The 26766-nt window shown below is 56.1% G+C and overlaps 1 protein-coding gene and 1 long non-coding RNA gene across 4 annotated transcripts in view; one reads left to right on the top strand and one right to left on the bottom strand.

Moving 5' to 3' along the window:
- Positions 1 to 26165, top strand: part of Tpcn1 (two pore segment channel 1) — a 42833-nt gene extending 16668 nt beyond the window's left edge. Inside the window, exons 1-27 of one of the 3 annotated variants that reach the window (XM_048342901.1) lie at positions 4640 to 4791; positions 5079 to 5209; positions 8261 to 8437; positions 9006 to 9119; positions 9686 to 9816; positions 10287 to 10375; positions 11050 to 11084; positions 11523 to 11581; positions 11708 to 11807; positions 14796 to 14912; positions 15078 to 15202; positions 15856 to 15904; positions 16308 to 16371; positions 16846 to 16890; positions 17314 to 17370; positions 17483 to 17536; positions 17724 to 17796; positions 18099 to 18206; positions 19289 to 19360; positions 19731 to 19820; positions 20796 to 20911; positions 21394 to 21440; positions 23550 to 23618; positions 23705 to 23789; positions 24452 to 24591; positions 24728 to 24808; positions 25572 to 26165. In XM_048342901.1, coding sequence (XP_048198858.1) covers positions 4758 to 4791; positions 5079 to 5209; positions 8261 to 8437; positions 9006 to 9119; positions 9686 to 9816; positions 10287 to 10375; positions 11050 to 11084; positions 11523 to 11581; positions 11708 to 11807; positions 14796 to 14912; positions 15078 to 15202; positions 15856 to 15904; positions 16308 to 16371; positions 16846 to 16890; positions 17314 to 17370; positions 17483 to 17536; positions 17724 to 17796; positions 18099 to 18206; positions 19289 to 19360; positions 19731 to 19820; positions 20796 to 20911; positions 21394 to 21440; positions 23550 to 23618; positions 23705 to 23789; positions 24452 to 24591; positions 24728 to 24808; positions 25572 to 25691 — 2382 coding nt within the window. In that variant the 5' untranslated portion in view covers positions 4640 to 4757 and the 3' untranslated portion in view covers positions 25692 to 26165. The other 2 variants (XM_048342900.1, XM_048342902.1) reach the window with 2 other exon arrangements.
- LOC125349094 lies at positions 1653 to 26464 on the bottom strand. Its single transcript, XR_007210453.1, has 3 exons — positions 26387 to 26464; positions 16294 to 16300; positions 1653 to 1667 (listed from the first exon to the last, which is right to left on the bottom strand). It is a non-coding gene; the product is annotated as an uncharacterized LOC125349094 (long non-coding RNA).
- Between the last annotated feature and the right edge of the window lie 302 nt (positions 26465 to 26766).

Raw genomic sequence — 26766 nt, 5'->3', positions numbered from 1 at the left:
AGATTCAGCTGGCCCTGTGGAAGCTACCGAGGGGAGATGCGCTTGAGAGAGAAAAGGGAGGCTGCTGTGTCCATTGCTGTGTGGCTGAGCCTGGTTCCCTCTTCGCTGCCAGTGTCCAGTCCAGCTGCCTTCCACTGAAGGCAGAAAGGCAGGAGGAAGGGTCAGCCATGGGGCTCCTGGTCCAGCCTTGGAGCAGAACAGACAAGCAGGCAATCAGAGCCCGAGGCTGCCAGCACTTCCTCTACAGTACCCTTAGATGGGCTGTACCAACAACTCCCGATGAGTGAGCGGAAGGACAGCAGCTCCCTGCTGCCACTCAGGCCTTTTCTATAATCCTTAATGTGCTGGCAGCCCTGTGGATTTGTGGGTTGCAGAGTCACCTGTGGCTTTCGTGAAAAGCCCCTCTGCAGCATGGGTCGCCCCCAGGCCTTGCAGCCCTGCTCTGCCTTCTGAGCCTGGTGAAGATGCCAAGTTCTCTGCGCTGACACAGTGCAGAGTTGAATGGCTCAGCCTGGAACAAAGTGTGCCTTGCGCGTGGGAATTCTTTTCTTCCCCTTCGCTCTTGAGTTTTTTTGTGGCCTTTTTTTTCCCTCTCTCTTTTCAGCTTTTCCCCTGATTACCCTTATACAGAATAGTCCCTCTGCAGCCAATCTTTAAACAAGTTATCTTTAAAATTACAGAGGTGACACCAAGCCTTTTGCTAACACCCTTGGCATTCGGTAAAACCTGCCCTTCAATGAGTCCTGCCGGGCCCAGCTCAGCTCCCGTCCACCTCCATCACCCGCTGTGTTAAAATGCCTGCAGAAGGACCATGCAAGCTTGAGAGCAAGGTCTCCTGTTTTAGTTAATATCAGATGGGTGCTTAACAGTGTATACATCATGTCCAACTTTGTTCTGGACTCTGGAGACCAAGTGATCAAGACAGAAGCCCCTGCACCATGGAGTTAACAAACAGCCCCCTCCCCCCAGTAGACAGATGGCCAGTCATAGGCAGCGCCAGGCAATATCGGAGCCAGAAGTGCTGTGTGCCTTTAAGGGGAGGCTAAGGGCAGCATTTGGGTAGAAGATCAAAACATGCCGGTAAGCCTGCCATTGATGGGGACAGAGGGACAGTAAGTGCATGAGATTTTAGGGAAAAGGCTTCAGAATAACAAGGAGGCCTGAGTATGGGAGGAACAGAGTGTGGACCAACAGCATAAAGACCTTGGAATCCAAAGGGGATGCTATGAGATACACGGATATTTATGTCTTGTAATTTGATACCCATACACGATGATGAGCAACGCTGAGCGGTGTCGGGAGGTGCCGTCTGGGATGGCCAGCACTGGGTAGGAGCCGTTCAGCGTGGCCCTGGGAGGGAAGAGCCCCCTGACATTCCCAGCCCTCCTCACTGCTGCCCCAGATCCTGTGTTGATGCAGCTGTTCTCATGAGCACTTACAGCCAAGGAAAACAGGCTGTTAGCCACCCACTAAGACCTCTGTCCTCTGTCTGTGCGTCACCCGTGGCCCTCAGTGTCCCCACCCCAGTGTGTTGCCTCTCGCTCTTGCTGTCTATGGTTTGAGTCAGAGCTGCTGAGCCTGTCAGTCAGAAGAGAGTAGCCACAGCTGCCCACGCACACAGTGGGTCTGCAGAGCCGCATTCGGAAGCTGTGGTGGGGCCGGGAGGCCTGGGGACCAGCCCCATGATGTGGGCTCCGTCTCATACCTTCTCCGGCCCTTGGTTTCCCTGTCTGTAAGAGGCCGACCTCTGGGGTCTGCTGCTCCAGGTTTGATGTCACACATCCAAGACAGGAAGCAGGAAGTGGCCCCCAATTAGGGTAGGACAGCCCCCTAGCTGTGCTCCCCAAATGCTGGCCAAGGACAAGTACTACTTAGACCTCTGGGAAAACAAATTGCTGCCGTCACTTAGTGTGAAGGGCTGAGATGTGGGCTCTGGTGCCTGGCTGTCTCCTCCTGGACCCACCTGGAGGAGTGCGTCATGCTGGTTCTGAGCACACATACTCCGGCCAGTGTAGCCATGTGTGCATAAGCTGGGCAAAGCCCCCAGGTCTGTTACCCCCCCTCGTCCTGCCTTCCACGCTGATGGCTCCTCCTTTGTGCCCCTACTCCATGCGAATAAGGTTCCCAGAGGAGAGCCTGTCACGCTGAGTGTGCCCTGTGATTGTTACTTCCACTCAAGCTGAGTTGCTTCTAGACAGATTGGGGGGGGGGGTGGTCCAGAGTGCCAATAAACATGCATTCCAGGCAGGACTGGCAGAAGGCTTTAGACATCAGCCCCATCCAGGTGCTACTGGGCCCCCCAGGGGTTCAGCTTCTTTCTAAATTTGGGCTTGCTTCGAAGGCCATCTGTACCTTCCCACCTGTTCCTATAAACACATAAATGCCGCCAGTTTCCAGGGCAGCTGGACCGGCCCCCCTCTCCTGGTGACCCTCATGTCTGCTGAAGTGCCCTTGACTGATGATTGGGCACCTCTGTGGAGGCCCTGCGGAACCCGGGGGTTGCTGTAGGAGGAGAGGGGCAAGGGCTGGCCAGGTTCAGCGATGCCCACCTGGGGTCCAGCCTAGGAGCTGCCCTCTGCTGCAGGAAAGGCCCAGCGAATAAGGCCATTGCCAGGAGCCCTCTTGTTATTTTTATTTTGTTTTTATGATGCTGGGGATGGAGCCCTGGGTTTGGCACCTTCTAGACAATACCACCAGGGGTGTGTGTGTGTGTATATGTATGTGTGCACGCTGGTCCTGGAGCTTGAACTCATGACCTGCGTGCTGTCTCTGAGCTTTTAAACTCAAGACTAGTGCCCTACCACTTGAGCCACAGCTCTACTTCCAGCTTTTTTTTTTTTTTGGCATCCCACTCAATTGTTTGTTTTATTAATGTTTTCATTAAGAATTATTTCCAAGAGCCAGGTGCTGGTGGCTTGTACCCATAATCTTAGCTACTCAAGAGGCTGAGATCTGAAGATTACGGTTCAAAGCCACAAGAAAGTCAGTGAGACTATCTGCAATTAACCAGCAAAAAGCTAGAAGCAGAGCTGTGGCTCAAGTGGTAGCATGCCACCCTTGATAGAAAAAGCTTGAGTGCAAATGTGAGGCCCTGAGTTCAAGTCCCAGAACTAGCAAAAAGGGCTGAAGTTGTGGAGTGGCTGCCTCCCAAGCATAAGGCAGAGTTCCAACTGAATTCAGCCTCAGTTCCACCCTCAGAGGCCCCATGTGGGTAGGGGGAGGGGTGAGAGCAACAGGACCTTCCAGTCCCAGTGCTCTGCTGGCCCTGAGGAGGGAGGAGAAGGTGGTCACCTTGCTTTGTGGCTCTGAGAAATGTTCCCTTAAGGTCTCCAGAAGCCTGCTTCTCCCCACCTCAGTGACCCTGGTAGATTTCAGGTGCTAAATGGAATTTGTTTGTGGTTTTGAAGGGGACCTTGTGGCAGGAGGGAACAACTGCTTTTCCTTAAACCAAGTCTCTTAAAGACCCCCAGGGTCATTGAAAAAAAAGACAGACCCCCACCAGGGTCACCTCTCCTAGGGCAAGCCTGAGGCTGGGAGTGTGGGTGATGCCAGGGCACAGACCTGTGTGCCGCCGGGCCACGTGGTACTGCTGTGAAGTGAGGGTAAGGCGGAGGGGAGTCGGCGAGGAGGGCCAGGTGTCTTGGAAAGGCTGTGAGGAGGTTGTGGCCAGCTGGCCAGGCCTCCTATGTGAAAGGAGCGGCCCAGAGACTCCATCGGGCATTTTGGGGGCAGCTGCCCTCAGACACTCTTGTCTAGCTTGGGGCACGGAGGTGGCACTGTGTGACCCCTTCAGTGCCAGCACACCCTCATCCACTCCTGTCGTCTGTTCACCAGGAGCCTGCCGCGTGGGGTGCTGGCTCCTGCCTAGCTGTGTGAAGGTCACGGAGGACGCGCGCCAGCCAGCTGCCTGTCTGTGCTTGCGCTCTGGAGCTGTGGTTGGCTCCCGTTTCCTGCTCCACGCGAGCAGGGGGTAGAGCGACCTTCTCCTGTCCGTGCCCAGGGCTTAGTCTCTGAGATTGGAATTGGGAGCGGACTGTGTTAGCATTGGGCAGAGGAAGGTCAGAGTGATGGCGTTCCGTTGTGTCTAGACTTCTCACCTCCTCTGGGGTTGAGGGTGCCACCCAGGAGGCCCTGAGTTCAAACCCCAATACGGAAAGAAAAAGCTTAGCCACAACACCCAGGCTCTTCGTTTAAGTCCCAGTACTGGCAGGCACACACACAAACATGCACACAGAGTTGTGTACTTTGAGTCTGGGAAGGTCTTTGAAAGATCTTGGTGATCCGCCTGTTCTGCCAGCCCTGCCAGTCCCCTGACCTCTCCTATGTGCTGGTCAGTTTACACGTTGGCTTCCTGTGTTGTGCAAATGCTGTGTGCACACTCCATTCTCTAGCTCACACAGGGGAGCAGATTTCCATCTAGATGTCCTTGCTCCCAGTAAGTTCACAAGGCCCAGCGTCCTCCCGCAGTGGGTCTGTTGACCACAGGTGGCGGGAGATTTCAGATAGCTGAGACAATGCAGCTCATGCTGGGCAAGGGGACGGTTTATCTCCTGGTGGTTGTTCTGTTCTCTGCTGACTTCCTTCCTGGGCAGCCACAGCAGGAAAGAACCCCCTCTTTCCGGTCTGGTCCAGGAGAAGTTCCAAGTCCAACCCTCCCTGGCCAGTCATGGGTCAGCACCCCTGCCTGAACCAATCACTGTTATCTGTGGCCAGGCTACCTGCCTGGGAGCCTGGTGTGGTTCATTCAGAGCCACCCCATGCACCGAGAGCAGGAGAGGGCGTTCTGCCAAGGTAAACCAGGGTAGGGGCCTAGAAGAGGAGGATGCCGGGGTCCACAGGGGAAAGCAGACAAAGGCCTGGGCCAGGGGGCAAATCCAGTTCTGTTCACTTGTCTAAGCAGAATACAAATGGGCCACACCATGTACAGAAGGACTCGTGTGTGTGTGTGTGTGTGTGTGTGTGTGTGTGTGTGTGTGTGTGTGTATACTCCTGACTACCAGGCTTCTCTCCCACCACCAATGCTGCTCCATGGTCTTGAGCCTGGGTTGTGTTGTAAGTGACTCCTTTCTCTTCTGCAGATGGGGGCAGCCACGCCATCCACGACACCCACGCCCCCCCCACTCTGTTGTCTGGGGTGGACACCTCCCCCACCAGCCCCACCGGGCACAACTGGGAGATGAATTATCAAGAGGCAGCCATCTACCTCCAGGTGAGCATCTCCAGTCGCACTGTGCCTGTCGGTGGCTAGCCAGGCTCCATTCGGTGTGCAGAAATCCCACTGTGGCTTCCACTCCTGCCCCTGCTCCTATGCATTCTTCCCTGCTGGAAGAAAGGCGGCCAGTTGGACGTTCCTGTGGGGGGCATGCACAGGCTGGTCCTCGGAGCCTCGATTGTGATGTGGCTCAAGTGGTAGAGCACTAACCCTGAGCAAAAAAGCTAAGGGATAGCACCTACACCCTGAGTTCAAGCCTCAGTACTGGCACACACACATACGCACACGCACACGCACACGCACGTACAAAATGCAGTTTCTGGTGTCAACTGAGTGTTGAGGTGAGAAATTTTTTTCTTAAATCCACTTGAATGATAGTTTTCCCTACTGTTTTCTTTAAAGCAGCTCCCCACTTCCAATAGTTGTTTTGTTATTAGAAAGAAATTGAAAGGCTGGCCCCTAGTGGCTCAGGCTTGTAATCCTAGCCTACTACTCAAGAGGCTGAGATCTGAGGATCGTGATTCAAAGCCAGCTCAGGCAGGAAAGTCCATGAGACTCTTATCTCCAATAAACCACTAAAAAATCTGGAAGTGGAACCATGGCTGAAGTAGTCGAACACTAGTCTTGAGCAAAAAGAAGTGCAGGGACAGTTCCCAGGCCCTGAGTTCAAGCCTCCAGGAGCCCCCTCCACCACCACCCTCACCTCAAATGAGAGATTTAATTAAATTCAGGTATTTCTTTGGGGCCTGTGTGGCTCTCTGTGTATTTCTTACATTTTCCAACACGAGGAACAAGTGTACTCTGACCCCTGTTAAGACGATAGGAGGAGAAGGAAAGGGGGAGGGGGAGTGAGGGAGGAAGTAACAAATAGTACAAGAAATGTACCCATGGCCTTACACATGAAACTGTAACCCCTCTGTACATCACTTTGGCAATAAATAAATAATTGTTTTTTTTTTAAAGACCATAGGAATGTCCAAGGGGCTTAGGGCACTCCGGCCCACCTGCTAAGCCCCTGGCAAGTTGCTCTGAGGTTAAGTAAGAGGTTGGACAGGTCAGGCCATAGAGGTAGAATGACCTGCATGCCTGTCATCCCAGATACTCAGGAGGCTGAGACCTGAGGATTGAGGCTCAAAGCCCAGCCCGAGCAGGAAAGGCTGTGAGACTCTTATTTCCAGTTAACCACCAGAAAACCAGGAGTGGTGCTATGGCTCAAGTGGTAGAGTTCTAGCCTTGAGCTGAAGAGCTCAGGGACAGTGCCCAGGCCCGGAATTCAAGCCCCATGACCAGAAAAAAAAAAAAAAAAAAGTGAAATGGACCTGGAAGAATCCAGGAATCCAATAATTTCTTCTTTCTCTAAGTAGGTAGGACTATTGGTGATAAAAGATAAGTATGGGCACAGGTGGCTCCCGTCTGTAATCCTCAGGAGGCTGAGATCTGAGGATTGATGTTCAAAGCCAGTCTGGGCAGGAAAGTTCATTGAGACTCCTGTCTCCAATTAACTACCAAAAACCTGAAAGTGGTGCTGTGGCTCAAGTAGTAGAACATCAGCCTTGGGTAGGCGGCCAGGCGTGGCTGCTGTCTTGCAGGGCAAGGCACTGGGTTCAGTCTCCAGAACAACAGAAAAGCAGTCATCAGCCAGTCAGTCAATCAGCCATCCACGTGGCTCCCAAACAATGTTCCTTCCTTCCTATTCATTGCCTGGTTCTCGTGCCTCACCACACAGACCCAGACCCATGGGGAAGTGGACCATGTGCCCTATGGGTGACAGAACATTGGTGCAGGGTGGTTATTTTGATACAAAATGTATGTATGTGTGTGTACAGTGTACACACTTAGCCATGCACAGCTGGCAAGACATTTATCTAAAGATTAAAGATGACGGAATTCTTATGACTTCTAAAATCTGTTTGTTTTATCAATTTTGTCGGGGGTGGGGGGGGCTTGAACTCAGCGCCTGAGTGGTAGCCTTGAACAAAAAAGCTCAGGGAAGCCAGGCACTTATGGCTCACCTGTAATCCTAGCTATTCTGGAGGCTGAGATCTCCAATTAACCACTCAAAACACGGAAGACGCACTGTGGCTCAAGTGGTAGAGCACTAGCCTTGAGCATAAGGAGGATCAGGAACAGCGCCCAGATCCTGAGTTCAAGCCCTACAACCAAGAACTGCTTTGTTAATAAATCAAACCAGAAGCTTCCACAGAGGTGGGGAAACCGAGGCCTTGTAGAGACCCGCGGAGCTCCCCTGACTGACTGCTGAGCTGTTTGTTCTCTGTTGGGCTCAGGTTGTCTTTTACTTCTTGTCCAGCTCTGGGGAAGTGACTGGCTGGATGTCCCTTGCCTTCCACATCAAGGCCTTCCCCGGAGGATGGCAGGGTGCTGCAGGAACTGCAGGAACTGAAGGCTCTGCCTTCAGGGGAACCTGGGCCTGCATTTGCCTCTGCCCTCTCTTCCCTAAGTTGCAGCCCTGGGCCAGGCCTGGCTCAGAGGCCAGTATGGGAGGAAAGGAGCCAGGTTTCTAGTGCAATCCCATTTGTTCATCTTTGCTCGTGTGTGTGTGTGTGTATGTGTGTGTGTGTACGCGCCAGTCCTTTTTTTTGTCCCACCAGGGATGGTGGACACGCACCACCACACCCAGCCATTGGTTGAGATGGAGGTGGGGTCTCACGAGCTCTTTACCCAAGTTGACCTTGAGCCTTGATCTTCCCCATCTCAGCCTCTTGAGTAGCTGAGATTCCAAGCATGCACCACTACACTCAACTAGCTATCTGCTTGGGTAGTGTGAATTCAGGCTGTGTAGGGACAGGACACCACCCACTGCTCTTGACCTTCTCTAATCCCTTCTAAGTCTGTTCCACGGGTAGTCTGAAGCAGCAGCCAGCCACGCTCTTGAGCCCCTCCACAGGTAGGGGGCTGGGGCGCAGCCATGTGCTGTGTGGGAAACAGCAGTTCTGATTGTCCCTGTGGTGGCCATGGAGTCCTGCCTCCTTCCAGGACCCTGTCCCTGGGTCACCCGGCTTGCACGCCCCAGTGTCCCTGTCCTTCCAGGAAGGCGAGAACAATGACAAGTTCTTCACCCACCCCAAGAATGCCAAGGAGCTGGCGGCCTACCTCTTTGCACACAACCACCTCTTCTACCTGATGGAGCTGCTCACCGCGCTGCTTCTGCTGCTGCTGTCGCTGTGCGAGGCGCCCGCCGTCCCCGCGCTCCGGCTCGGCATTTACGTGAGTGTCTGAGAGCACTGTGGCGCGAGGGGGGTGGGGTTGGCAGTGGGAGAATGTTCTGGAAGGACAAAGCCCGCAAACAGACTCCAGACAAAGGCCTAGGGGTTAATGGAGGCCGTCTCTCTGGCCTCTCCAGGACAGAGTCCGCACCTCGCTCAGGTACAGCACAGGCTGCCTGCACCCTCTTCGCAAGGTGGGATTGTAGCCGCTGTGCCTGAGATACCAGATTTTCACTGGGCCCTGATGGTTTTCTGTTCATTTCTTGTTTGTGAGCCTTCATTTCCATTTGCTTTGTCTTTTATGAGTTTTCTGTAAATTATATGCAGTCCTTCCTGGAGTGAGTCTGCACATATAATTTTATCTTTCCTTCTTCGTGCAAACCTTGGCTCCCTCCCTGTGTTTGGTCCTGGGGGCCCGCCCGTCTGTTCCTTGAATGTCAAGTTTATACTTAGCTGTCTGGGACGAGCTCCATCTTCCAGCCTGTGGCTGGCAGCCAGGGTTTTGTTGCTGTGGTGGGAGGCGGCCATGGATGGCTTCGAGAAGACCTATTCCCACCCTCCTGGTGCAGGTCCACGCCACACTGGAGCTGTTCGCCCTGATGGTGGTGGTATTTGAACTCTGCATGAAGCTGCGGTGGCTGGGCCCACACTCCTTCATCCGGCACAAGCGGACTATGGTCAAGGTGACGCATGCGCAGTGATGCATGCGTGGTGACGCATACATATGTCTTTCCGTCTCAGTATTAGAGCCCATGTCTTTGCCTAAGTGGGAGCCCCAGTGTTACGGGAGTTCCTTCTAGCTCTGCTGAGGGTCCCCGGCTAGGTCATACCCAGCACTGTCACCTTGAGGGGGATACATCGCTCTCCCCATGTCATGGCCAGCCAGGCACAAGAGGAGAGGGTGTTAGGGCCAGAGAGAGGGGCTCAGACCTCATGCCATGCACCTGGCAAATGCCAACGGCACATACAGCTATGGGCTGTAAGGAGCATGTCCAGTGGTGCCCAGCAATGGGGCAATCTGGCTCTCTATGTAGGGAATGTCCCCGGGGGGGCGGAGCTAGAGATGAGATGGGACCTCTGAGGTGTCCCCATGCCAGTGGAGCTCTTGGCAGTATGGGTGCCAACAGGCAGGGCAGTGGCCTCACTTCAACCAACATTGCCCTTCTGAGAAAGAGAGGTGGAGAGGAGGGGAGCTCTGGAGACCGTAGGCGGGTGGGAGGCTGACCACACTGCCCCCTGCTGCCCCCAGACCTCCGTGCTGGTGGTGCAGTTTGTTGAGGCCATCGTGGTGTTGGTACGGCAGACGTCCCATGTGCGTGTGACCCGGGCCCTGCGCTGCATTTTCCTGGTAGACTGTCGTTACTGCGGTGGCGTCCGGCGGTAAGGCCCGGGGCGGGGTGGAGCAGGAGCTGCCCCCACCGGCAGGCCAGCCCTGGACATGCATGCTTCTCACCACTGCACACCCCACTGGGCGGCAGGGTCCCCGACTCCCAGGTCAGGGCCCTTTCCTGTCTTACTGCAGCCCTCCAGAGCTGCAGTCACTGGACCATAGTCCCTGTCCTGCGCATGTCCAGGACGAGGGGGCCAGTGTTTGGGTGCTCCTGGGCCCCCTCCCACAGCAGAAACTGGCCTTGCTGTACAGGGCCGTGCCCTTGGCCTTTGGCCTTGCTGTCCCTCTTTGGCTAGCACTCACCTGCTTGCACGTCCCCAGGTGGGGGTGTCCCCAGGTGGGGGTGTCCCCAGGTGGGGGTGTTCCTCTTGTTCCCACTGAGGAGCGGGCTTGAGCCCTGTTAGGAAGCAGCAGGATTTAGTCAGGAGGCCTGTGTCCCAGCTGGCCTGTCTCCCCTCAGCAACCTGCGGCAGATCTTCCAGTCCCTACCGCCCTTTGTGGACATCCTGCTCCTGCTGCTCTTCTTCATGCTCATCTTTGCCATTCTGGGTGAGTGCTCTGTGCTCCCGCACCGCAGAATCCACAGGAATCCCTGCTTGAAGCTTGGGATGTCATGTTTGGTGGCTCCCTTCCTCTTCCTGGGGCCTCACACCCTCTCACGGTGGAAGGGACCGGATGGCCCTGGGGAGCCCCTGTTTTTCTGAGACAGTGCCTCAGTGCTGAGATAGCAGGCATGTACCACCACACCAGCCTCAGTTCTTGATAGAGTCGCCGTTGGTGCCCAGGGGTGGGGCTGACTCCCCACCAGGGCAGTGTGTCCTCCATGCCCCTTAGGGACCCCTTTGGATTTACCTTGGCTGTGACCCCACCAAAGTGAGACCATATACCAGCCATGTGGATTCCGATCCACCCCCGGGTATAAACTTTCAGCCAGCATTTTGAAATGAGACCTGATGTAAAAATATAGGTTTTTAACAAACATCTTTTTAACAAGGCTTTTATTTTTAACAAGCAGGTCTGGGTACCTTTGCACAGGGCAGCAGGCATAGGGGGCCCAGGAGCTCTCGTTTCCTTTAGTAGCATGTAGTAGCATGTGCTACAGTTCCCACCATGCCCTATTACCCCCCTCAGCCACGCACACATTCATTAGTCCAGTCTGCTGGGCACCTGGTATTGGCACCTGTGCTCTAATCAGCTTTTTTTATTTGGCTACTGCATTCCAGGTTTCTACTTGTTCTCTCCTAATCCTTCAGACCCGGTAAGTAATGAACATCTACCTCTTTTCATCTGTGGGAGGTGTTTCCCTCAGGGCAAGGTGCTGGGGTGACTGGCCACATTAGGAAGGCACGCCTTGCCCTGCTTCCAGAGCTGTGGCTTACCTGGAGAGCCGAGGGACTCCCCTTTCCCGTCCTTAGAAGCATTTCCAGGACCCAGCCTGGCACATCCCAGCCTTCTGGCAGAGCAGTGCAGAGAGCCTAGCTGATTGCCCAAGCATGTGACTCACGGGGAAAAATGTCCTCCGATGTTAGTCAAGCTGGGAGCTCAGGAAGGCACAGGCCTGCATGCCCACCCACCTTTGCTCTGCAGCCCTTAGGGGTCCTTGGAGGAGGTGGGGCGGGCATGGAGGTGGGGGTGAGGGCCAGACCTGCCTCTGCGGGGGGGCCTCACCACTGTCCCGCCCTCCCCCACCCTGCAGTACTTCAGCACCCTGGAGAACAGCATCATCAGCCTCTTTGTCCTCCTCACCACAGCCAAGTAAGTCTGAGTCCCTACTCTGCCCTCCGCTGCTGCACCCCAAAGTGTGCATCCCATCTCAGCTGATGGGGCTTGGGGGTGACTGAGGCAGCCATGCAGACGGGTGGGTGACCTTCTGCCATACAGCTTCCCTGACGTCATGATGCCCTCCTACTCCCGGAACCCCTGGTCCTGTGTCTTCTTCATCGTGTACCTCTCCATCGAGCTCTACTTCATCATGAACCTGGTGCGTGGCTGCCTCGGCCAATGGGCCTTGGGGCAGAGCATCGGGGCGGGGAGTCGGGAACCCACCCATGGTCAGGGTCGGTGTGGTGGGGACTGTCCTGGGAGGACCACAGGGCCTTCGCTGGTCCCTGAGGCCAGCACACTGTGCTGCTGCCTGTAGTATTGGAGTTGGGGCTCAGGCTGCCCTGGGAACTTCGTGTCCTTACGGTGACTGGAGGAGCCGCCATAGGTGACGCCTCTGCTGGCACTGCTCCCTGGAGGATTTGCTGCAATTCTAAGTGGGTCGATGAAGAATCTGTGGGTCAGACTCGCATTGGCTACATGGCGCAGGGCATCTTGGGAGAGGGTCTGAGCTGGGTTCCTGCACTGCCTCCATGTGCCAAGAATGCAGGGTGCGTTTATTTCAGCCCTGTTAGTCACATGTGCTCAGAAAACTGCACATAGCACACATCTGCCAAACAGGACAGGAAGCCCCTTTGCACACCAGGCTCTTTGGAGAGGCCTGGGAGGCTAGGCTGCCCCCAGGAGCCCTTGTCATCATCAGATAGGGCTGGCACCTCATTGTCAGGCCAGGGCCCCAAACACTTTAACCCCAGTTACCTGAGAGGAACTTTCCATAGTCTTGGAGTTTTTGGTGTTTTGGTGGTACTGAGTGAGCCCCAAAGGCTTTGCTTATATCAGCCAAGCCAGCCAAGGGCTTACCCCTGAGCCACCCCATCATGCTCATTTATGAACTTCGAATACTCCCTCACCCTGGCCACCAGTCAGCCCAGTATAAAACAGAAAACACAGCCAGCATTGGTGGCTCATACCTGTAATCCTAGCCACTCTGGAAGCTGAGATCTGAGGATCACAGTTTGAAGCCAGCCCAGGCAGGAAAATTGGTGAGACCCTATTCTGGTGACCACCAAAATCCCAAAGTGGAGCTGTGGCTCAAATGGTAGAGCACCAGTCTTGAGTAGAAATTTTGATCAGGGACAGCATCTTGGCCCTAGGTTCAAGCCTATTGCGGCTCATACTTACTCCAGGTGTGAGCCCCAGTGCCCAGCAGCATGATCTCATCAGTGGATCCATCTGCCTGCCATCAACCCACAGATCAAGCACTTGGTCCCCATAACTGTCCCCTACTTCAGCTGCCAGTCACAAGCCTCTGGTGGCTTTTCCTGAGCTGCTAACCAAATGACCTTGACTTGTGATTGCCGCCGTTCTGTGCTTGGGGTCATACATGCTTAGCTTTGCGTGCTTATTACAAAGGATATTGCAGACAGTACTGGTGAAAAGGTGGGGGAGGGGGGGTTCAGGCTTCTAAAGCCCTGTGGGAACAATCCTGCAGGTACCTCACACAGTCAGCTGTCTTGTCCTTTTGATATTTTTGTGGCATCGTTAATGTACATGCTTGCTTGAAGCATGTGTGGTTGTGTCAGGGTCTGGGTGCTGTTCCTGAGCTTTTTCACTCAAGGCTAGCTCTCTTCTACTTTGTGTCACAGCCCCACTTCTGGCTTTTTGGGGGTTCACTGGAGATGAGTCTCACAGACTTTCCTGCATGGGCTGACTTTGAACTGTGATCCTGAGATCTCAGCTTCCTGAGTAGCTAGGATTACAGGCGTGAGCCCCTGGCTGCCCAGCTTGCCCCTCCTCCCCCCGCATTCTTGGACTGTGTCTTTTTTCTCCAGGCTCTGGCAGGATGCTTCTGTGCCGCGCTGCACAGATGCAGGTCTCAGGAGAGTCTCTGGTTAAGGCTAGGGAAGATGAGGGTTTCTAGGACTCACCTTGAGGGAGAAAAACCTGATTTCTGTGGCCCTTAGGTAGGGAAGGAGCTGTGATGTGAACCAGGGCCATGGGTGAGAACAAGCTGTGAAACAAGCTATGAAACACAGCCTGTTATTATTTTGGAGCAGAGTTTGATTGGCACACAGTTGTGTTCATTTGCTGTCTGTGGAGGATGTCATGAGACCACTGATATGACCACAGGGCTGAGTGGTTACTATAGAGACCACCTGGCCTTCAAATCCTAAGGTATTTTCTATGTGGCCTATTATGGACAGCGCTTGCAGCAGGCATGGTGACCGTAGCCTATAATACTAGCTACTTGTGTGGGGATGGGAATGGGGCTTGGTTGTAGAGCATGCATGAAGCCCTGGGTTCGATTCCTCAGCACAGAAAAGGCTGGAAGTGGCACTGTGGCTTAAGTGGTAGAGTGCTAGCTTTGATCAAAAGAAGTTCAGGGACAGTGCCTAGGCCCTGAGCTCAAGCCCCAGGACTGGCAAGAAAAAAAGTATTTTTCAAAAGATCGCTTCAAACTCCTTCTCATCTTCCCTTGCTCTGATCATGCAAACTGTGGGGTGAGTGTGTGTGTGTGTGTGTGTATGTGTGTGTGTGTGTGCGCGCGTGCGCGCGTGCGTGTGCTGGTCCCGGGTCTTAAACTCAGGGCCTAGGTGCTGCCCCTGAGCTTTTTTTTGCTCAGGGTTTGCATTCTACCACTTGAGCCACAGCTCCACTTCTGGCTTTTTGGTAGTTAACTGGGGATAGGAGTCTCATGGATTTTCTTGCCTAGGCTGGTTTAGAACCTTGATCCTTGGATCTCAGCCTCCTGAGTAGCTAGGATTACAGGCATGAGCCACCAGTGCCTTTGCTCAGATTGTGTCTTTAAGAAGCTGGTGTTGCTCCTAGGGTGTTTGAAAATGTAATTTCCTTCTCTTCTTCCTTCTCCTGCTCCTTCTCTTTCTGGAGCCACACATGTGACTTGAGGAACAGAGCCCTAGCAGGAGGAGGAAGCTCTGGGGAGGGGAGGGCATAGGGCCTCCTGGACAGCCAAATGAGAAGGCATGTGGCAAGAAGGAGAATCTAGAAGCATCTGGTAACAAGGTCTTTAAGTATCTCCTTGGGCCTTTAAAGTGGTGGGACAGAAGCCCTGCCTGGGGGCAGATGACAGCCTCTGCCACTAGATGGCACCAGGCAGACAATCAGGCCCGGTGCTCTTTCTTCCCAGCTCCTGGCCGTGGTGTTTGACACCTTCAACGACATCGAGAAGCGCAAGTTTAAGTCTTTGCTGCTGCACAAGCGAACTGCCATCCAGCATGCCTACCACCTGCTTGTCAGCCAGCGGGTGAGGAGGCGCAGCCCTGCCCAGAGCGGCCCCTGAGCCCGGCTGCAGTCCTGCGGGAACCCGGGGAGCCACGCTGGCCTGCTGTGGCTGCCAGAGGAGGGGCAGTGGGGTCCTGGGTGTTCCTGGGTGCCGCTGGTCACCTTAGTCGTTCCCCCTCTGCCCCAGAGGCCCGCTGGCATCTCCTACAGGCAGTTTGAAGGCCTGATGCGTTTCTACAGACCCCGGATGAGCGCCAGGGAGCGTTTCCTCACCTTCAAGGCCCTGAACCAGAGCAACACCCCGCTGCTCAGGTGAGGGCACTTGGGGGCAGGTCACGTCCCACGGCTCAGGTGGGGGCCAGGCCCCTGGTGGGATGGGGGTGGAGATGTGGCGGGAGTCCGTAGGTTTCCTCAGCTGCGTGAGTGTGCTGACTGGATCCATCAGTACTCTGTGACCCACAGAAGCCAGCTCTGGACCAGTACAGCTGGACCAGCTCCACTGTTCACCCTCAAGTCCCAGATTGTGAGGGGGTGGGGGTGGGGGTGGAGGCGGGGTGTCTTCCTATGTGAGCCAGGGGAGACGGAGGAGGACACATGCACATATACACTCATGCATGCACACAGCTCGGAGGGCTGCACACACTCGGAGGGCTGCACCAGCCTCCAGACTGTGGAGACCAGAAAGCTCCCCTCTGGGGAGCCGAGACCAAGCCCCCTCTATATGAGCCCCATGAGGCTCAGCCTCTGTTGCTGCCTCTCCAGGGACTGCCCACGGTCTGTGTGGATGGAGGGGATTGGATAATCTTAGTCTTCAGGGACAGAGACCATTGGGACACTGCAGGCAATAAGTAGGACCCACGAGCTGTCCCTTCACCCCTTTGGGGTGACAGCAGCAGGCAGGAGTGTGAGGCGATGCTCCGGGGACTGCAGGCTCAGTGTCTGCTTTTTCCTTTTGTTTGCAACAGCCTGAAAGACTTCTATGACATCTACGAAGTTGCTGCCCTGAAGTGGAGGGTGAGTGTTTTTTGTGGGAGCAGAGGCTGGGGGGCACTGGTGTGGAGAGAATAGGAGGGTCCCCCAAGGCCCAGCAGTAGGGCTCAGGTACTTCGGGACAGCAAGGCTGGGCCCCAGGCCCATGCTCATATCATGGCACAGGATTTCAGCTAGTCTCCTCGAATCTCTGTGGCATGAGGCAGGTGACCGAACTCCCCAGGCCTCCTCTGGAAGCCTAGAGTGACTTTGGGGTGTGTGTGTGGGGGGAGGATATGCACAGCATCGACTCTGGCTGAACTAACCCCTGAGGTCAACACCATCCTCCAGTCCAGTGGAGCAGGTGGGGAAGCAGGCCAGCACCCAGCCCAGACTAGGCCCTCTGCCCCAGCCTTACCTCCATCTTCCGGGACCTGTTGCCTTGCAGGCAAAGAAAAATCGAGAACACTGGTTCGATGAGCTTCCCAGGACAGCCTTCCTCATCTTCAAAGGTGAGCTCAGCTGCTGGGGCAAAGGAGGCTTCCAGAAGCCATGGAGGGGGAGGGGACATGGGGCCTGATGACAAGGGTGTGTGTGGGGGGGATGTGATTGTCTGAGCAGAGGAAGTGGCAGGACATGGACTAGGGAAGGATGCTAATCAGTCATTTAGAAATCAGTGTCTGGGCCAGCATGATAGTGCACTGCTCTAATCCCAGTGTTCGAGGGGCAAAGGTGATCACAAGCTCAGAGCCAACCTAGGCTCCATGGCCCTTCCTCAAGACAAGACCCTGAAGTCATGTGTCCATGTTTCTTATTTAACAGATACTCTTAGTTTGTGCCAGTGAGCGCTGCCCAGGGTCTGGGTGGCAGGGAGATGTCGCTCTCAGGAATCCCCTCCCTGTGACCCGGGCAACAGGACCCTGATTGCCTGTGTGCGATGCTCACTTGCTCAAGTTTCCATTCTCACTTTTCTTCTCTTCACATAGGAATTAACATCCTGGTGAAATCCCAGGCCTTCCAGTATTTCATGTGTAAGTATGATGCCCACAGGCCCAGGCCCCCTTCCTTTCTCCTCTGCACTTTTAGGAGGTGGAGAAGTGAGAGATTGATCCTGCCTCATGGTTTTAGCCCTGGGGTCTCGCTGAGTGATGGCGTGTGTGCTTAGTGTGTACTTAGCGTGTGCCAGGCCCTCAGCTCTGTCCCAGCAACCCAACACAAGGAGGAGGGGGGCCGGAGGGAGGACAGTGATCCGAGTGTTCTCAAAGTCTGGTCCCGCACCTGGAACATCACTAGCTGTGTCTCTTCAATCTTGTTAGTCTTTTAACAAAGAATTGAGAAAACATGGGCCTCCCTGGTGCCCAGAGCCTACCAGAAAGGAACCCAGGGTGCAGCGGTGGCCTGTTGCGTGTCCTGCCTGCCTGACCAGCCCTTCTCCTATGCCCTCTCTCTTTCAGATGTGGTGGTGGCGGTGAATGGGGTGTGGGTCCTGGTGGAGACCTTTATGCTGAAAGGTGAGTGCGGCCCGCATGCCTGTGCCCCGCGTGGCACCCACGCCCCCACATGGCACCCACGCCCCCGCATGGCACCCTAGGCTTGTCTCCAGCCACTGCTTCTCTCTTCCAGGCGGAAACTTCTTCTCCAAGCACGTGCCCTGGAGTTCCCTGGTCTTCCTCACCAGTGAGTGTAGGCGCCGGCCGGGAGATCTTAGAAGGGCGTCTGTGTCCCACGGTCCCTCTCAGCCAGAAGCTGAAAGGGAATGAGCAGAAACTGACCTCTCACTGTCCCCACTCGCTGGTCCTGCTGCCCCCGCTCCATGCAGGGAGAGGGTGCAGGTCAGCTGCTGACCGCCACCTTCTGTCCACAGTCTACGGAGTGGAGCTGTTCCTGAAGGTGGCCGGCCTGGGTCCTGTGGAGTACCTGTCCTCTGGATGGAACCTGTAAGTGGAGAGCCCGGTCCTGCCCCCAAGCACGATGCCAGGCCAGCCACAAGCCCCTGCCCCAACAGCATGCAAGTCTGACACCAGAGCTGCACTGTGACTTGGTTCTGGCCCACTTATTCCCCAATCTCCAAGACTCCAGGGAGGTGATCCCAGCTGGCCCTTGTGGGTGGTGCCCTGTGCAGGGTGGGCTTTGAGGCCTTGTTGTGGCTGGCACCTGTGCCTCCCTGGGGAGCTGGGGAGGAGGGGAGGAGGCCTGGTCCGGAGGTGGCTGAGGGACTGTGGCCTTCCCTTACCTCCAGGTTTGACTTCTCGGTCACGGCCCTCGCCTTCCTGGGACTACTGGCCCTGGCGCTCAACATGGAACCCTTCTACTTCATAGTGGTCCTGAGGCCGCTCCAGCTTCTGAGGTGATGGGCTGGTCAGGGCTGGGCAGGCCTGGAAATGGCCAGGAAACCCACAAGCTGGAGTCACGGATGGGGCAGCTCTGTGGGGGCACTGGGATGGGGCCCCTGTCTCCCGAGGGTGTGCGGGCTGTGGGCCTCCCTGCACACTGGCACCTGGGGCCTCTGCCTGGCTGGGCAGCTGGGCTTCAGAGCACTGGCTTCTGCCCATGGAGGAGCTGAGGGTCCAAGTGCTGGCCTGCATGTGAATCACAGGTCAGTACCTTGGTCCCTTATGTCCCCCAGCACGGCCTCTGGTCAGAGGAGGCAGCGCGTGGGTCTCCCCACCTTTTCCCTGACCAGCAGAGGCTGGCAGAGCCCTGCTCTGCCCACAGCCTCATCCCACCTCGGGTATGGGGGTTCCCAAGGTCTTGGGTGCCAGGGTTCCCCCTAACTGCAGGACCACCATCCTGGGGCACGGGGTGGGGGGGGCATCCTGTGCCCATCTGGTGGGAGAGCCTGGGCTGGTGGCCCCAGGCCGGGTCCATCGTTCCTCCCTGCTGCCCTTTTTGGGCTCTGTGGGTGCCTCCCCTCCTCCTGGCCTGCCCCTCTCTGCAGAGGCCTTGCTTCCTTGGGGCTACCTGCCTTGGGTGGGAACTGTGGGGGACTTGCTGCAATCCTCCACAGGAACCTCTTCGAGGGGTGCTGCAGGGCCTTCTCCCCCTGAGGGCCCCAGCCCAGTGTCCTGGGGCTGCTGGGGTCCATGGGTGGGAGAGGTGAGGGAAGCAGACCCAGGCAGACGAAGCCCCCAGCCATGGCCCTTGTGGGGGTATCTGAAAGAAGGCGGGGCAGGCACAGTGGCATCAGCACGATTCTTTTTTTTTTTTTTTTTGCCAGTCCTGGGGCTTGAACTCAGAGCCTGAGCACTGTCCCTGGCTTCTTTTTGCTCAAGGCTAGCACTCTGCCACTTAAGCCACAGCGCCACTTCTGGCCTTTTCTATATATGTGGTGCTGGGGAATTGAACCCAGGGCTTCATGTACGTGAGGCGAGTACTCTACCACTAGGCCACGTGCACAGCCCAGCACATGACTTGTTTCCTGGGGTTCAGGTTGTTCAAGCTGAAGAAACGTTACCGGAATGTGCTGGACACCATGTTTGAGCTGCTGCCACGGATGGCCAGGTACTGCCTGCCTCTCGACTCCAGGTCCCGGAGGCCTCCTCTACCCCAGCTGCTGCGCCCAGAGGTCTGGATTGGGCGGTAGCCAGGGTAAAGGACCAGACCTGGGGTTCAGTGGCTTCCAGGACTGGATTGGACCCCACAGATCCCACTTCTCCATGGTCTAGCAGGGCAGGAGGTGGTTAGCTCACTGACCCCGGACGAAGGGGCCACCTGTGAGTTCCTTCACAGGGAAGAGGAGGGTCTGGCTTGGTGGGAGCCACGAGTCCCCTTGCCGGCAGGCACTGCCCAGCGGCACCGTGGCAAGGGCTGGGCAAGCCTGTCCCACAGCCCCCGCCCGGCCTCCTCCTCCTGATGCTGACCCTCCCCACAGCCTTGGCCTCACCCTGCTCACCTTCTACTACTCCTTTGCCATCGTGGGCATGGAATTCTTCTGCGGCCTCCTCTACCCCAACTGCTGCAAGTGAGTGACCGGCGTGCGTCCACCCCAGCTTGGGCTTCGGGTCACCTCTCGAACTCGGTATCTGCAGGGCCTGGGCTTACCTGCCTTTGCTGTCTGCCTCAGCTCATGCAGGGGCCAGGGTTCAGGGCAGCTTAGAAAGAGGGCATCTGAGTCCCAGAATGGTCCAGGCCTCCGTCGCTGCCTCTTCCCCAAACCTGAGTAGCCTGAATCCCACAGCTTCTACCCACCGCCGTCCAGACACCAGGACCTGCAAGTCTCGTTGGGGTCAGACAGACAGACACCTTGCAGGAAGGTTACAGAGCTCTGGGATAGAGGTCCAGGACACACAGGAGACATTGTCTCAAAAAGAGAAGGGTAGAAGTTGGGAGCTGGTGGCTCCATGCCTGTGATCCTAACTACTCAGGAGGCTGAGATCTGAGGATCGTGGTTCAAAGCCAGCCCAGGCAGAATGGTCCCCATAAGACTCTTGTCTCCATTTCATCACCAGGAAACTGGAAGTAGAGCTGTAGCTCAAAGTGGTAGAGCACTAGCCTTGAGCAAAAACTCTCAGGCACAGTGCCCAGGCCCTGAGATCAAGCCCACAACTGACTAAAAAAAAAAAAAAAAAAAAAAAAAAAAGAGGGGGGGCAGGGAATGTTAGAGAATGGCAAATAAAATTTCCTCCAAAATCAGGGCTACCTGTTCAAGCCTAGATGCGCCTGGCCAAGCAGGGGCAAAGCCAAGCCGAGCGTGACACCCTCCAGGGCGCAGGCCCCTGGTGGGAATGAGAAGAGGGAAGCTGTGCCAGCAGCAGAGAGGTGCCAGGCGCCAGGGAGGTAGGGGGGGTAGCCCAGGGCCCCCCGGCACAGATCAGGGCCAAGAGTAGGAAGACATGGGGCCAGAATGGACAGCTTTCTTGCTGAGCTCTGGCTGTCTGCCTGCTGTCTGTACTGCAGCTTTGCGTGACCCTCCTCTGCCCCCTCATCTCATCCATAGCACCAGTACAGTAGCAGACGCCTACCGCTGGCTCAACCACACGGTGGGCAACAGGACTGTGGTGGAGGAGGGCTACTACTATCTCAACAACTTTGACAACATCCTCAGCAGTTTTGGTGAGTGGAGAGCTGTGGCAGGGACAGTTCCGGCGGTGCTGCCTTAGCCCTGCAGGTCTAGGGGCCGGAGTGGGGGGGGCCACCCATTGAGAGATGGGGCCCCGTCTCTAGCAGTAGTCCAGGCTTCCAGGCCCCTCCCTTAGCCTGGTGATTTTCTAACCGGAGCTGGCAGGGTACAGTCCAGCACGATGCCAGTCACAGGGGTCAGCCCTGCTGTGCCCCCTGCTTCCATGGGTAAACCAAGGGGTGTGGAAAGTGGGCCTGCGAGACACAGTGCCCCGCCCCCGTGTCTCCCTCCCTGTCTCCCCCAGAGCAAGGGGGCTGCATTAAGCCCATGTGTGTGTGCTGTCTGGGTGTTCTTTTCTGGGCTGCTGTGGCACTGAGCATCACTCTGGCCTCCCCATGGAGCGGCTCAGGGGTGGAGGGGCACCTCTGGCCTGGCCTGCAGGAGTGGGGCTGACCAGCGTTCTCTCCCTCTGCAGTGACGCTGTTCGAGCTCACAGTGGTCAACAACTGGTACATCATCATGGTAAGGGGCGGGCGCTGCTCTTCCCCTCCTCGCCTGGCTTGGGTCTGTGGGGAGGCCTCAGCACCATTCTGCTTGGCCATCTTCCTTTACCCTGGTGCCCCCCACCCCAGCAGCCTTGGCAGCTCTAGCCCACCCCCTCATAAGCTGGAGGCAGCTGTTCAGTTTAAGGAACAGTATGGGGTCCCACATGGTGGCCAGGCCTGTGGTGCCAGCCACTGACAGCAGAGGGAGGAAGATCGTGGGGGCTAAGGCCACATCGTGGGAACCCCTATCTAAACCATGAAAAGTGAAAGGACTGGGTCCTGCCTGGCACACATGAGGCCCTGAGTTCAAACCCTGGAATTGTGAGAAAAGTGGAGACACAGTTAGGTGGGGTGCTTTAGTGAGGAAGCTGATTAGAGGGCAGCCTGGGCTACAGAGCGAGCCAGATCCTGTAAAATTTTAAAATAAAATAGGCACCTCACCTGTCATCCTAGCCACTCAGGAGGAGGCTGAGATCTGAGGATCCGGTTCAAAGCCAGCCCAGGCAGGAAAGACCATGAGACTCTTACCTCCTATTAACCACCCCCAAACCAGAAGTGATGGAAGTGACACTGTGGCTCAAGTGGTAGAGCACTAGTCTTTTTTTTTTTAATTTAATTTATTTATTAATTGAACACAAATTTTTTGACAAGGTGTTGTGCAAAAAGGGTACAGTTACATAGTAGGGCAGTGTGTACATTTCTTGTGATATCTTACACCCTGTTTTTCCTTCCCTTCTCTAGGTCAGGTAGACATATATACAATATACAATGTATCAAGAACATATACAGTAGCCATGTGGCCACGCCCAAGAAAGTTCGCCTAGGGCTTTAAATGTAATGATATTAGACAATATGTCAACAGTAGTCTCATATGAACGTACATACGTAGCTTTTGAGCTATTGTATTCCCCTGAGAGGTCAATTTTTGACCTTTATATGTTGACTAATTGTTTGGTTTTAGTTACATACTGTTGGGTCGCTGCCCCAATCCTGTGGGGAATACTATTTGACAAGCAGTTTTTGGTTTCACAGACTTGGTCTCTACTGTCTCTCCGTCTCCCTTTGTTAACAGTCATATATCAGGGAGATCATGCCCCTTTGTTTTCTGTGTTCTAGGCTTGTCTCGCTCAACATTATTTGTTCGAGTTCTGACCATTTCCCTGCGAATAACAGTATTTCGCCATTCCTAATCGCTATGTAGTATTCCATTGTGTATAAGTACCATATTTTTTGGATCTATTTGTCTGTGGAGGGGCATCCGGGTTGTTTCCATATTTTGGCTATTGTGAATTGTAGAGCACTAGTCTTAAGATGAAGAGGTCAGGGACAGTGCCCAGGCCCAGAGTTCAAGCCCCACAACTAGGAAAAACAACAGAAAGGAGCTGAGCACAGTGGCTCCCACCTGTAAACCTTTCTGAGGAGGCAGAGATTGGGAGGATTGTGGTTTGAGGCCAACCTGAGCAAAAAAGTTAGCCAGCCCTTCTCAATACCTAAGCTGGGTGTGGTGGAATGGCTGTCACCCCAGCAATGTGGGAAGCATAAACAGGAAGGTGGCAGTCCTGGCTGTCATAGGCCAAAACCCCAGACCTTAATTCAGAAAATAACGAAAGCAGAAAGATCTGGAGAAGTGGCTCAAGTGATAAGAGCACAGTGAGCACAAGGCCCTGAGTTCAAATCCCAGTACCTCCTAAAGAAAGAAAAACTGCAAAATTGGCACGATGAGCGTGGCAGCAAGCCTCTGTTGTCCCAGCTACTCAGGATGCTGAAACTGAAGGATGGCTGAGCTGGGAGCATGATGAGGCCAGTCTAGCCTACATAGCAACACTCTACCCCCTACAAAATAAGACAGGCATTGTGGGTTTCCTTCTCTTTTCCAACTCTTAAACTCTCCCGCATCCCTTCCCTGCTTAAGACAAAGACCATCTGTGGTGGCCGTCCAGAAAGGGACCAAGGATCGTGTTCAGTCCCAGCAGGGTGAGGCCCCTTCCTGTCCCCGGGCCTCTAGGCAGAGCAGGAAGGGCTGTGGGGAGCCGGGGATGCCTGGCGCTGCCCGCGCATGCTCACTGGCTCCTCCATCCCTGTCCAGGAAGGTGTCACCTCCCAGACCTCGCACTGGAGCCGCCTCTACTTCATGACCTTTTACATCGTGACCATGGTAGGCCCACCCAGCCAAGCACCCCACACCCCTGTGGCCCGCCACAGCTGGCTCTGACCCGCGCGCCCTCTCTTCCCGCTGGCCAGGTGGTGATGACCATCATCGTGGCCTTCATCCTGGAGGCCTTTGTCTTCCGCATGAACTACAGCCGCAAGAACCAGGACTCAGAAGGTCTGTGTGGGGACTCCCATGGCAGGTGTTTGCGCCGGTGACCCGCTGGCTGTCAGCCTCAATCTTTCTCTCTTGCTCTTGCTCTCGGTCTGGACGTCCAGCTGGCCATCTGGCTGCCAGCCGCTAGTTGTTCAGCTTATCTGTCCTGATCTCTCCTTCGCAGTGATTGTCAAATGTTTAATAGCAGGCAAATGCTCATGCTCTCATTTCAAAATCAGAGCCTCACACATCGCTTAAGGAATGTGGAGGAAGCCTTGGGCGGCTGCCCTATGTCCTGCCCTTCTCCTGCCCTCCCCAAACTGTGGCCCCACAGTGCTGGGAACAGCCAACAGCCGTATGGACGGACGGATGGATGGATGGATGGATTTTTTTTTTTTTTTGAGCCAGGGATTCTTTTGTAGCCCAGGCTGGCTTTGTACTCAAAATCCTCCTGCCTCTACCAAGTGCTCTCTGGCCATTCTCCTTTGGGTGAGAGGCGTCTCCGGAGGCCTCCTGTGCCCTGTGGGCTGCTGGCCACCTCTGTCCTCCCAGTGAGGGAAGGGAAGGAAGGACCCCTGGCCCTGGGCACAGAGCAGGGTAGGCAGGGCCAGTGTGTGCCTGGAGGGGGCCCTGCGGCCTGGAGTGGGCTGCACAGTTGCTTCCCCACCCACTTCCCCCTGCAGATGATGGAGGCATCACCCTGGAGAGGGAGATCTCCAAGGAGGAGCTGCTTGCCATCCTGGAGCTCTATCGGGAGGTGCGGGGGTCCTCCTCTGACGTTGCGCGGCTGCTCGAGACCCTGGCGCAGATGGAAAGATACCAGGTAGGAGGGCACGACATGGGAGCAGGCGTTGGCTTCATGCCCTCCCACTCCTGTGGGTGACACTTGAGGGCAGAAGCCCTGGGCTCTGGGGTGGCCAGACCCAGCAATGCATCTAACCACCTCTGCTCTCCAATAGCAAAATTCCCTGGTGTTTCTGGGACGGAGATCAAGGACCAAGAGCGACCTGAGCCTGAAGATGTACCAGGAGGAGATTCAGGTACCTGTGGCCACCGAGGGAGGGGTCCATAGTCTCCGGGGGTGGGCATAGGGCACTGCTGGCCGTGTCTGGGCCTGTGGTGGGCCTTCACCTCACTCCTGGTGTCCTGGTTTGTCGTGAACATCTCCCATCTCTTACCCTGAGCTGGGCTGCAGGGTCAGGTGAGGGTCACCAGACTGCAGGGAAGGGTAGGCAGGAACCATAGCCCCTGGCCTGGACCTGCTGCCCGGTCAGTGGGGCGATGGGATTGTCTAGGGCTTTCTTTTCATCTGTTAGCTCCACCTTCCCGGCCTTCTGCGGTGGCTGCCAAGTTAAGAGGCTGAGCTGCCATGTGCCTTTCGGACAGAAGCCCAGGGCTCTGGTGGGGGGTCTCCCCGCCATGCAGGGCCCCAGGAGGGTTTCCTTCACCAGCCCAGTGGGCACCCTGCTCTCTTGCATCTGGACAGCCTTGGATGCCCTGAAAACATCTGTGGGCAGCAGGGAGCCAGAGGAGATGTGGGGCTCACAGCTCCTGGGGTGTAGAAAGGGTACCCATCCAGCCATGGGGAATGGCATTGTGACCCCCAGAGGCCAAGTGCACCAACAGGAAAAGCAGTGATGCTGCCTCGGCCTCAGGTAGAGGTGCCCTGTGCCTGGCATCGCTGGCCAGCGGGTGTGCTGACCACTTGCTAGAGCGTGCTGGGAGGTGTGTCAGCAGGTGGGGGGTGAGGCCTGCTTGGGGTGGGGGTGGGGCCTGGCTCAGCACTGTCCTGCTCTGCTGCAGGAGTGGTATGAGGAGCACGCCCGTGAGCAGGAGTCCCTCCGGCAGATCAGCAGCCAGGTCACTGGCCCTGGCATCCAGCAGCCCCCGGGCAGCCGTCAGCGCTCCCAGACGGTCACCTAGTCCGCCACACTCAGCCCGCCAAGCCACCTCTTCTATGCAATAACCCAATAGTGTTATGATCCGCGGTGCACCGGGACATGTGCACAGGTGCCTATGTAGGCGCAGACTTACCTAGAGACTGACAGCAGGCGGGGCTGCGCCCGCCACCTCACAGGCCTCTCCCCTTGTCTTCCTCCACTCCAGCAGTTGGCCTGGGCCTGGGGGTCCATGAGGTTGATCCAAAGGCCCTTCCTCGAGAAGAATAGATGGGACCACCTCTGGCCCACCTTGCTTGCTGCAGCAGCCTGGGGCTCCATGTGTCCCATGAGCTCCCCTGGGGCAGAACCACTTAGAGGAGAGAACCCAAGGCCCCCGCTGGAGCGCAGGGCAGGCAGGAGGGACAGACACTTGCTGCCACAATCCTAGCTGCCATGCTGGGTGGTATGCCATTCTGCATCCTGCCCCGACAGGCAGGCTGCCTCCTGCTCCCACCCAGGCCCTGGTAGCTGGCCAGGCCTTGGCCACAGCCTCTGGGGGAGGGAGCAGGCCCCAGGCCCAGCAAGGACTGGCGGCTCCCACAATGCATCCTCCACCATGGTTCTCTTCACTTGTGACTTCCCTGTTCCAGCAGAGGGGGGGGTCTGGGGGGCCCAGGTGCTGCTCCTGGAGATGGCACACAGCCCTGAGGTGCTTGCTGGCCCGGTGGGGCCTGGCACCCACCACACCCAGGGTGGCTGCCCTCCCTGGACTCGGGGCTCAGGGACCCGGCTTGCCCTGGGTTCAGTGGCAGAGTGGGTCCATGCACAGAGGCCCAGGGGAGGTCTCAGCCACCTTCTCCAGTGCCCTGCGGGTTTTCTGTGACCTCAGCGGGTGCTGGGGTAGGCACCGTGCCTGGCTGCAGAGCTGCCTGGGGAGGGCGAATGGGGATCAGAGCCAAGGGTTCCTTGGCCTTGCTGTCCTCATCATGGAGCCGGAGAGGTGCTGGAGTGGGCAGACAGAAGGCTGCACTCCACCCCTGACAGCCCAGCCAGCCTGGCTTTCCAGCCACCTCCTCTGGTTCCTGGGGCTGGGGGAGCCAGGGACAGCCGCAGAGGAG

This window comes from Perognathus longimembris, chromosome 3 (assembly GCF_023159225.1).
Source record: "Perognathus longimembris pacificus isolate PPM17 chromosome 3, ASM2315922v1, whole genome shotgun sequence".
Lineage (NCBI taxonomy): Eukaryota > Metazoa > Chordata > Mammalia > Rodentia > Heteromyidae > Perognathus > Perognathus longimembris.
This window is presented reverse-complemented; position numbering and strand designations above follow the sequence as displayed.